The 11,473-nt window shown below is 40.2% G+C and overlaps 2 protein-coding genes across 2 annotated transcripts; both read left to right on the forward strand.

The window, feature by feature from the left end:
* Positions 1-1,028: 1,028 nt before the first annotated feature.
* On the forward strand, positions 1,029-3,698 carry LOC145455607 (AN1-type zinc finger protein 2A-like). The gene has a single exon (XM_080333588.1). The coding sequence runs from the start codon at positions 1,177-1,179 to the stop codon at positions 1,966-1,968; it is 792 nt and encodes a 263-aa protein (XP_080189714.1). The 5' UTR covers positions 1,029-1,176; the 3' UTR covers positions 1,969-3,698.
* Positions 3,564-9,530, forward strand: LOC145455608 (activated RNA polymerase II transcriptional coactivator p15-like). The gene is made up of 4 exons (XM_080333589.1): positions 3,564-3,698; positions 5,536-5,638; positions 6,887-6,992; positions 9,199-9,530. Exons 1-4 carry the CDS (start codon positions 3,622-3,624, stop codon positions 9,279-9,281), a joined length of 369 nt encoding a protein of 122 aa, XP_080189715.1. The 5' UTR covers positions 3,564-3,621; the 3' UTR covers positions 9,282-9,530.
* The last annotated feature ends 1,943 nt before the right edge of the window (positions 9,531-11,473 follow it).

The following is an 11,473-nucleotide window of genomic DNA, read 5'->3' on the forward strand; positions in this document are numbered from 1 at the left end:
CAATGGCGATGAACTGGGGAAGAACAGATCTTTCCATTCATTTCCTTCCAATGCAAAGGACAGGAAGGCTTGGGAATGGAGGGTAAGAAGGCAGGACTTCCAGTCCACTTCCACAAGCTTATCATTTGCTCCTCATCGCCGACCTCACTGCAGTTGAAGTGACTTAAAAAGCCCAGAAATCAGTGAGCCGAGCTACAAGTCGGCGGCAAAAGACCTGATCAATCGCGAACGAGTGCAGGAGAGAGTGGAAAGAATGTCAAAGACAAGAAAAAATGCATTGATCAGTTCAAATACTGTCATGTCGTGGGCGTTGGGGCACAAAGCCTTACAGGCTAAAATCCCCACTGTTGTGTACAATGATAATAATAATATTAATTTGCTCCAACCACTTTTGCAAGGAAGATTTTGCTGTTAGCGCATTATAGATACACCAATACAGTTCAGAAAATCACGCCTAATGACGTGCGATTCCCAGTCACAATCTCCGTGGTGAAGCAGAAGATACGTGCATTGCAAGGACGCTGACCCTGAACTCCATGCCGTGTCAACTGTCTTCCTCCAATGTTGTGGATGCTGCACATACAAATCCTACATTGTCATCTGGTGATCCTGATCTAGAATCCCCATCGTGTAGTCTTGAAATTGAATCTTCAACGCCATCGCACGATTCAAGGGTTAAGCCAACAAAGTTAGTCAATAGTCATATATGCAGATTAGCTACTTTGTCGGCTCTACACACAAAGGAATAACTATGAATTCGAGGTAAATCGCGCGGAGCGGGAATTGTTTTTTCAGTTGACCGCATCTTCGCCCCCCTTCAGTTGCTCTCTCTCTCAGATGCCGAAGGGGGGCGCGCCTCCCAGTTTGAGAACCAATAGCGTAAAGTCACTCTCAGAACGTAATGTCCATAGCGCCATCTACCGGTTTCTTGTAATCGTGATTGGATCACCTGACTGAATTATGACTATGCGTACTCAGTATGACGTAATATTACAAAGCAAAAAGTCGAGAATTTTCTTCTGACTGCGATAAAAGCTTTTGGTTCACAAAGGCTCACAGTCAGATTATTGTTGTTGTCTGTGAGGAATTGTAAATTAGGTTCACGTTTCTACGATTCAAGTGGAATCTTACCCGATAACAAAGTAGGTGTTGGATTCAGAAGAATATTTGTGGAATATGGAGTTACCAACGATAGGCTCCCATTGCAGTGATTCATTCTGTCGGCAGCTCGACTTCTTGCCAATAAAATGTGATGCGTGTGATAAGCAGTTCTGTAAAGACCACATTCGCTACCAAGATCACAATTGCGAATCATCCTACAAGAAAGATGTGCAAGTTCCTGTTTGTCCACTTTGTAATAGACCAGTGCCAGTTCCGAGAGGGGAGGTCGCCGACATTAAAGTGGGGGAACATATCGATCGCGACTGCCAGTCGGACCCGGCTAAAAAGCACAGGAAAGCATATTCTAATCGATGCTCTGCAATGAAGTGTAAAAAGAAAGAACTCATGCCAGTGGTCTGTCCTGATTGTAAACGTAATTTTTGTTTGAGACATCGACACCCTCAGGACCACGACTGTAAAGGGTTCCAGGGCCTTGGGAGAGGACTGTCGAGTGCTGGAGTCGCTGCAATATTTCGTTATCAGGGGCAGAGTATGAAGAAACCTATGACGTCACAGGCTCTTTCACCACAGCGAAGTGCTATGAACGTCCTCGGTCATAGCCTGAACGCCGAGAGACAAAACAGGCAATTGGCTGCTACGCAGGTGCAAGGAACTTTGTCGGAAGATGAAGCGTTGGCAAGGGCTCTTGAGTTGTCGCTTAATGAAAAGCCAATGTCACAAGAAGATAAAGATCGCTTGTTAGCCCAACGTTTGCAGCGAGAAGAAGAGCAACGAAGAGCTTCTCAGAGGCAGCGTGATCAACATCGCCAAACTGAGACAGATGGTAGCAGTTGTAAAATTAGCTAATGGTGAATCGTATTTCAGTTTCTTTTGTTATTGAATGCACACATCTTGTCTGAACTGGGAATCTACTACAGTTGACGTGAAATCCAAATTTATGGTTGCTTGTGTATTGAGTTATGACAAACTGATGGTTAATGGTGCTCATCATTGAACTGCAACGCCGTTTACCATATGATCTTTTTCTTTTCATCAAAGTTCTGTAAGCCGTTGCTCAGTCAATGTCAACATTGAATTAGTAAGTTTCAGTACCATGATATGATGATTGATAAATATTTTATGAAATCATGTTGATGTAATTGTGATAGGTTCGTTTTGGTTGCTCTGCATCTGTGACAGGTATCTTTGCAGTACGGATTTCGCAAAATATAACTTGTACTTCATAGATTCCTTTCTGTGATTTTGGGTGGGTAAAATATTTGAATGACCATTAACTTGATCTGAAAGCCACCATCATATGAACTTGATTTTGACCTAGTGTATTCAAGTCATGAAATTGGACTGTAGATTGATATGTTGCCCTCTGCCAGCTCACCGATTCTACCATTTCAGACTAAATGATTGGTATATAATGCGTTCAAATGTTCTGTAGTTTGTATGTGGTGATATCGGCTGCATTTGGTGCAATTTTAGAAGGGAATTTCAGATATCCAATACAACGTAGATTTCTTAGTGTTACGTTTTTTCATCTAGCTGTTATTCGAAGTTTTATCATGGTGAATGTTACAATAAAGTAGCCTATCTATCTTCATACTGTGACTTGGGATTTTAACAAAGTCAAAGTCACATAGTACTGTTTCTGTTGTGATAAATGGTATTGATGTTCCCGAGTCAGTTGCTCATCCATGAATAGGCTTTATGGAGGCTAATATTGATTAAGCAGACAACAATTGGGTTGAATTGTGAGAACTGAATATGCCATGAAAACAGTTCTGTTACATGGTAGATATGGTGAAGTGTCATCTGTGTCCGATCAGCATTTAATGAAAAGTAGGCCTGCCTACCCTTAGGCCTAGATAATGTGTTTACTCAATAGTAGCCTGTTGAGCAGGACTTGCAGTTGTTTGCCAGCGTATTTAGCCATTTTGAAATCTTCCTAAGCTGATTAGGCATCCCGAAACAACAAATATCTTTGTTGCGATTTTTCATTGAATAGCAATGGTTGGTTTCCCAGTTCTGCGATGTTGCTTAGGGGTCGGTTCAGTATGCATTTTCGTCATAAAACTGCTTGACATTGTCCGACTCTCAATCAACCAATCCAGGGTATGTGGATCTGTTCTTCGAAAAGAGTCCGTGTGGTAGATCACATCTGGCTGGTAGCAGCCTAAACAAATAAATGCTTGATAACATTGTGTTGACCGTCTGGGTGGAAATAGTGGGCATTTGTTTTGCTGATATGCTGATATGTGCCCTACCCGTACGATATGTTTTAGCGTAAGTGTTTTGTGATAGCATCTGTGAATGTTATTTTAATCTAGTAGGCCCTAGCTTTCTTTAACTACAAGTTATGAAGCCGCATAGTAATAGTATTATGGTTAATATATAATCTGCCCTTCACTATTTATCATATAGGCCTAATTCCTTATTGTTGGTTACTTTGAATGCAGACTACATTGACTAGTACAGTAGGATTGTAGCAATTTTGGTATATTTCCAATTATGTCGAGTAAAGATGCAGCACTGTCGGACTCCAGCGATTCGGAAAATGAAAAAAAGATATTGGCTCAGTTAAGAAAGTAAGTGCATACGTCAGGTATGTGTATGGAGGTGCTCAATGCTTTCAAGTAGCCTACTATTGCGAATATAACAAATCGATTGGGGTGGGAATTATTGGCTTTGGTTTGAAGTACTATTGTGAATGTGATAAATCGATTGGGGTGTAATTCATTTGCCCAGGGTATTGGATATTTGAACTTTCGATTCTGCTGTGTTGTGATGCAGTTTTTCAATTTTAAATTTCAATCTATGACACCCTCCCTGTCATTCATTCACAGTCCGCTGGTATCGTAACAAAATAATGACAATTGCGACTTTGCTACCATATTTAAAACATGGTTTGTTAGGCTACTGTGCACATGAAAGCCTTTGTGGCCTATGTCAATTGGTTGATTCGTTGCTGTTGTTTCATGTTCAAATAGTTTCACTGTCTGTAATATAAATCAACAATGAATCCACTACCCACATCTTGCAGGCTGGCTATCTTCTGCAATTGGCTGCTTGTGCAGTCTTGTTGATTCACATTGCGAAGTTTGAACAGCTTCTTTGAGGTACAGAACTTCAATATACAATTGAATAGTATATTCATATCAAGATGAACCCGAATATTTTCGGCTGACACTCGTCAGGGGTAATCGTCAGCAACATTGCAAAATGTAATCGAGTTACTGAAAAGTGGACTTGTGCTGCATGTGTTTCAAATTATAGGAAAGCACTGTTCTCGCGAAGAGGCTGTATCAATATTTTATGGAACCTCAGCTAAAACCAATGTTTGGGCTGTAAAATTGGAAGTCACCAGCTCTTCTTCAAGAAGAGAATATTCATATCCACTGTCAAATCTTATCTAACATTGAGTAGACTTTGGATCTTCTGAAAATATTCTGTAATGAATGCTGTTGTGATGGATTGAGTGAGAGAGAGAGAGAGAGAGAGGGGGGGGGAGAATATCATGTCAAATAGATGAATACAGAATACAATTTTCACAAAGACGCACAATATGTTATGAGATGCAATACATGAAAGAATGAGACAAAGATTACCAAGGGGCGAAAATGCCAAGTCTTCAGACTTCCTTTTTTCGTGACGTTCAATTTTCAATCCATAGACAATTAGAAATTCATAAGCGATTGGCCCCAATGCAATTTCATGTCACCTAATTTGGTCTTCATAGCGACAGATTTGAATTATATAGCCTAGATGGGCCTCGTGCCTTGGGCCGTCTGCTGAATTATGCTCGCTTAAAAGTCATTAAAGTGCATCCTAGCACTACCTTACATTTGACAAAATTTGTGTTTTTCCATCAAAACTGTTGAAGTAGAAGTGTTATGCAACCAAAACTACTCGAATATGTAAAAAAAGTTGATAAAAACCGAAACAAAAAAGACACGAAAAGATTAAGGCCAAATGTAGGAAATACAACTAAATAAATATAAATCATTACAGAAATATATGATGTTTGAATCTAAGTTATGAATAATAATGAATATAGGCCCACAAGTAATAAATAAACTCTACTGGGGTTAGAGCTCTATGCAGGGGTATTGCAAGTTCTTTGTAAATGAGAATGGATCTATTTTTTTACAAAACATGTACAGTACCGCAGTACCTATATATATATTTATTTATTCAGAAAAGTATACAATTGTTCTATATTACACTATATGAATAATCTTGCATAGTTTTGAATACATATAAAGAATTTTCCTTTATATGAGATCGAACTGTTCACCAATTCAGATTGCCTTGATGGGCTACGATTTTGTGATGAGCTCGAGGTAGAAATATATTAATAACTCAAATCGTTTGCATAGGCTTGTTTAGCATCATTGGAACGATACTTTCCTCTATGTGATTCAGAGAAAAAAAGTCAACAAAACGAAAATTAGCTGGAGCTGCTGCAGGTGAACCAGCATCAAAGTCTGCTGCCAAACAAACGACACCGTCCGAAGAAAAAATTGCGGTGAGTTGTGGATGACATCTTGCAATAGTTATGGGGTGAATGGGAGCTATGTATCACATGTTTTACTGCTACACACAGAAAAAATATCACCACATCTGATCAATTTGAGTCCACTTTAGCCAGAGTTTTGTTTTTCGGTCTTCATTTCAAGGTGACATCCGTCTCTATGTGCTAATTCATATATTCAAGGAGCAAGATTATGCGTGGCCATGGTCACAGATCATAACGTTTGCTTATCTGGGAGAATGCTAATCGCCTCATTGAAAACTGTTAATCATTGCAATCTACTTCACTGCATTAAAAGTTTCACCAGATGACTCGTGATAATCCTCGCGTGAAATGGATCCCACTTCGTGTGCAACCTTCAACAGTTTCAATCAGACGATGAGCACTCTACCGGAAAAGATGACTTATGATCTCCGTCCTTAGATTTCCATGAAATCTGATTGCAGAAATCAGCTTCCAATGCGAGTCTGGCTAATTTGGCTTCGCTGCGACGATATAGGCCCTGCCTGAACAACGTGAACTAATCGAAATGGAAATCTTGATTCACCTGAGTTTCGGGTTGAAATTCTTTGGATTTGTTATCTTTCATTTTGGTAAATTGGACAGGCGTGCAGGCCAGGCCATTACTCTAAATCAGGGGTTCCCAAACATTTTATGGTCGCGACCCCAAATTTCAATTACAAAATGCTGCGCAACCCCACCTCTCAATTTGGCGTGCTAGTTACTAAAAAATAGTCAGCACCTCCTCGCAATCCTACTAACGGCTATGTGTGAAGCTGGCGACTATGTGCGTAGTAATAGCAAGTATGAGATCGTCAACCTCCATCCTTCGATTGAGAAACTCAATCAAGACTATAGCAACGCATATAGGTCTTTTAGAAGGATTTCTATATATATATATATGGGCTTTTGTGGTTCCCTGCACTACATCAATAACAAATGTTCAGCTCTGCATGAAGACCTGACCTTTGTATATTTCCATGCTTCTACTTAAGCAATATAATATGGTGGGCCACTTGGTCACTTCGGCAGCCTTGCCCGGTTGGATCTCAAACCATATTATTGTGCCGAGATGGTATTTAGGAATAATCGAAAATATTTTGTGCAACATTTTGTGATGGAATCTGTTCATGAAATGATCACTCATTATTATAGCCTGCAGCCTCCCTCAATGATAGCCCGTAATATTTTAGATGGTTTGAGTTTCTTGACATGTAACATTTTAATTGAACTTGTTTCTAGCTTGGAAAAATGAAATTCGTTACTGTAAGGGAATTCAAAAATAAACTATACGTTGACATCCGAGAACATTACGAAAAAGATGGACAACTTCTTCCTGGAAAAAAAGGTTGGTGTTAAAAGTGGGCCGGCAACAGCCGTTTGTGTCTATTGCCACATCGCTTGGTTGCTACAATCAATCTCACGTTGAATAGCGATGTAAATCTATCCAATAAGTAGGCTACTTTCTACTTGACAAAATCTACCATGTTAAAAGTAAGTAGTTTGGATTGAGGAACTGTTGAAGTAAAATCAGAGATGGTTAGTAGTGAAGCACTGCTATTTTTGTCTACTTATGCTTTCAGACTGCTTATTGTCTATACCAGGGGTGTCAAACATCAGATTTCACCCGGCATGCGAAGTAAATGAAAAAATACTTGTATTATCTATCCCATTTATAAGAGACGACTTTTAATGATAATAACTTTACCACATTTTCACTCTAGTCCCTATTAGTACCAATTCGGCGAAAACGTCACGAAATTCCGGAAAGATAAAAACAGTTCACACTCAGTTCTGAGTTTTCTGGAAAATGGACGGTTCACACAGGTGAAAACGCTAATGCAAAACCGTTCTATGCAAGTTACATAGAGAAAAAGATGGTTACGCAAACGATACAATGAAAATATTTGCTCGTCTTTTGCATAACTTCCAATTTAATAGGTCCCCGGCTTCGGTAGAAACCCTGACGATGATGAAATAATGACGTCTTATTCACAATGCATATACTAGGGGGTCAATGCCACGTCACGATTAAAACATAGGGTAGAGTGGGGTGGATTGGGGGCACAAAACTATGTCAATTAATATCGTTGTGACATGCAGGTTAAAGCCACTGTCTTAGCGGTTTATACCTGTATTGTATGCAATCGGCTTCAAATCTTATTTTTGCAATGTCTGGATTTGGAGGTAAGATTTTGTCATGATTTAACTGGTGTGGCCCGCGAACGATCAAACAGTTTCAATCCGGCCCGCGGCGTAAATTGTGTTTGACACCCCGCTTGCCGGTGAACTCGGCCCTCGGTGAATTCGGCCTCACAAACTCGACCCTCGGGAAATTTTGTATTAAAGCGTATTAACAACTATTAATACGAATTATTAAACTAATAATATTATTATCAAGTGATATTTCAATATTGTATGGGACATTAGGGTGGCAAGGCATTAGGGTTGGGGGGATATTAGGGTTGGTGGTGGGTTAGGGTCCAAGTTTGGGTTAAGGTATTCCAAGATTAGGGTTAGGGGATGAGGGACATTAGGGTTGGGGGAGGGGAATATTAGGGTTGGAGCAGGGGATGGTTTGGTAGTGGGTTAGGGTCCAAGTTAGGGCTAGGGTATCCCAAGATTTGGGTTCCTTGACATGAATATCCCCCAACCATAATATCTGGGGTTACCATATTTTGGAAATCTGAGAAGAGGACCATATTTTCATTTATATTTTCGGAATCAGTGCGACAGTAGTTTTCGATCAAGACCAGATTCGGTAAAATTCTGCCCTCTGGAAGATAACTCATGAATTGCAAGAAATCCTTCAGTCGCTGAATATAGCCTCAGCGAAGCGGAACGAATCTGCAAAATCGGTCGTTGCCGTTCCATGTTTTACATTCGATTAATTCCTGTAACCAATCACGGTGAATCGGTAGCGTGCGTGGTGGAGTCTTTGATATCAGACTATCGCACTGCGAGATCTATCACGGCACGTGATTCTTCCCTATCTAAGATTGACCAATCACTTGATAATAATATTATTAGTTTAATAATTTGTATTAATAGTTGTTAATACGCTTTAGTACAAAATTTCCCGAGGCCCGAATTCAGCGAGGGCTGAGTTTGTGAGGCTGAATTCACCGAGGGCCGAGTTCACTGGTAATCGACACCCCTAGTCTACCCATTTGCTTGCATAACATATGAAGTAGTTTGCGGATAGGTTTGGATCACTTTTCCCAATGAAACTGTCATAGCAACTTGGAGTGAATGCCCCTATATCATTCTAACTGAATGTTTTTGAAAATCGATCGAAATAGGTTTGCTACTATGAGTATGTGACACTCGACTTTACTTTTTAAAACTACTTAGTTGAGTAATTTTCAGACCTTTCATTTTTAATTGAGTACAAATTTACCGACTCAGTTTAACTTGTGCTTGAGTAGCAATGCTTACTATATGGAAGTAGTTGAGTTTAGTATGTAGCAGAAATTGACAAGAAGTAGAAGTAGAAGCGATTTGATGCTAACCACCTCCAACCACCAATGACTCCATTATCTATAATTTTGCAGGAGTAAGCCTTCCTGCTGAGCAATGGCAAAACTTTAAAGCTGTCATTGAAGAAGTTGACGAGAGGCTACGTCAAATGAGCTGATCTATACGGATTCGGTAGTATTTCGCGGGACATCCGGCCCCATTAGATAGCACTGCCAATGCATTAGTTCAATATCTATTGGGATGAGTACGTCGTATGTATCCAGAGCTGCTGTGTTCTCGCTGAGGACGGTATCATCATGACATTTTGAGATTTGTTTATTTGAGATTGCCATTTTTATGTGTTCTGGTGGTATCTGACTAACTGTTCGGTTTTGTTTTTGAAATACAATTTCGTTTTGAATGGAAATTCATATCTGTTGACTGCATTCATTCGCCCGGTTACGCTGTTGTTGAGCAAGCATCCATGTATCCGGTTCAGATTATCACCTCAATACCAGAGTAGGATCAATTACAATATTTTGATTCAATCACAATTACTTCCTTACATGTTTCAAATCAGGGCATGGTAGGGTATGGTATGGAACGACAATTTTCCATACTCCATACTTGCCTCACTCTCTCCATACCATACGTGCAATTTTCCATACCATACCAACATTGTTCCATACCATACTTGATACATATTCCATACTTTCAAATACTTCAATATCATAAGTATAGTACCTTTTCTAGCACCTTTATTATTGATCTTTCGGATGTCATTTTTGCTTAAACTAGCCATGATGCGAATCTAATTCCTGGTGATAGTTTTACAGAGTCTGTTTTGGTGAGGTTTAGTTCACGGTGGTGAGGTGCCGTGTACGTCTCCTCTGCAGCTTCCGCGAGCAAAATGAGATAGTCAGCAGATTGTTATCTAGGACCGACCATAATAGAGACGGGTAACATACGGCCAGCGGCGAGATTTTGTCCGACTCGCGGACAGTTTCCCGTCTTATATGATAATGTGGCCCGCTGCCCAAGTCTTCCGAGATTCCCACTACTTGCCTAAACGTCAAATTTTAGTGACTGTATGTTATTATATAGGTGTGCGCAGCGTGCGAGAGTGGAGCTTACGCGTAAGTTCGTCGAAGCGAGAAGACTTGCATTATCGGCATTTACGATGTACTCAACCCTAATGAATTGAAATCTTGGAAAATTTTGGGTACCGGGCTTATCAAACGCTTTGAAATCTTAATAAAGTATTGCACCGTGATTTAGTTGATCAGAGATAAGCAGACATGGCGGCGCCTGTACGACAATACTGTTCTCAAATCCACATTGCATTGTCATCGGCGAGAAATGGCTCTGAAGTGACATATTGCTGTCGATAAAATATATTCATTAAATACGATTTATTCCTTGTATATATGCGCGAATAATGTATCCATTCAGCAATCCGGGCCGCCAAGTACTTAATTTTCCTATATCCGCCCCGCTGACTGGAGAAGTTGCCCGCCCCTGCTTCATAAGAATATCATCGCATTTCCGGTACATTGGCATGCGACACATGCAAGTTTGAAGTAAATGCTCGCCAAACATTCTACAATATATGCGCACCCATAAAATATTCCAGCTACAGGCTATCAATACTGCAGCGATCTGCGAGATTATTAGTACAGTATTTGGTTGAGGTTAGCGTGGCGAGAATTTCAAACTATATCTACCCCACTCCCTGATCTATAATCCTAATGTGAGATCGTTTGAAATGTGACCAATAAGATATCTCGCTATGTAAATAGTCCGGACAATATTTCAGAAGAAATGTAATTATCAATCACATTGAGCAATTAGTACGTTGCATCCAGTGGCGGCTCGTCCTATAGGGCAACTGGGGCATTGCCCCACCTAAAATTCTGTTCAATAACAATTCTTTACCATTTATAGACGCACACCTATCTATATAAACCGAAATCACAGCGAAAATCGTATACTTCTTGTCCTTTCGCTTGTAAACGCCCATATATAGCGAAGTCTCTGCGAAAATCGAATTCTCTTCTGTGTTTTCGCTTTGCGAATGCCTAGCCGGGGCTTGGCCCGGTAGCGCTCGTAACAAGCTTTCACTATCTATTCTCTCAAAGCCGCGCCCAATAAAGAAACGGTGATTTACTCTCTCCTATTCATAAAATTACCGAGCAACCGGGGCACGATATCTCTGTGCCCTTAAGGTGTGATGTAACAATCGTATCTATAGCTAAACTCTGTTACCGTCATATGCGTTTAGTCGACCTTTGCTGGTATAGGTCGATTTTATAGTGGTTTCACACCACGAAAACTCTTGAAACTTGTTACGTCATGTCGTGATGGTGGTAT

Source organism: Botryllus schlosseri, chromosome 14 (genome assembly GCF_051294905.1).
Source record: "Botryllus schlosseri isolate E-star chromosome 14, Bs_hap1, whole genome shotgun sequence".
Classification (NCBI taxonomy): Eukaryota; Metazoa; Chordata; class Ascidiacea; order Stolidobranchia; family Styelidae; genus Botryllus; species Botryllus schlosseri.

Bases quoted from the DNA above. Each gene is read 5' to 3' on its own strand.
- LOC145455608 (XM_080333589.1), top strand. From the start codon at position 3,622: ATGTCGAGTAAAGATGCAGCACTGTCGGACTCCAGCGATTCGGAAAAT. The intron at 3,699-5,535 runs GTAAGTGCATAC...TATGTGATTCAG, and splicing joins ATATTGGCTCAGTTAAGAAA to AGAAAAAAAGTCAACAAAAC. The intron at 5,639-6,886 runs GTGAGTTGTGGA...ACTTGTTTCTAG, and splicing joins CGTCCGAAGAAAAAATTGCG to CTTGGAAAAATGAAATTCGT.
- LOC145455607 (XM_080333588.1), top strand. From the start codon at position 1,177: ATGGAGTTACCAACGATAGGCTCCCATTGCAGTGATTCATTCTGTCGG.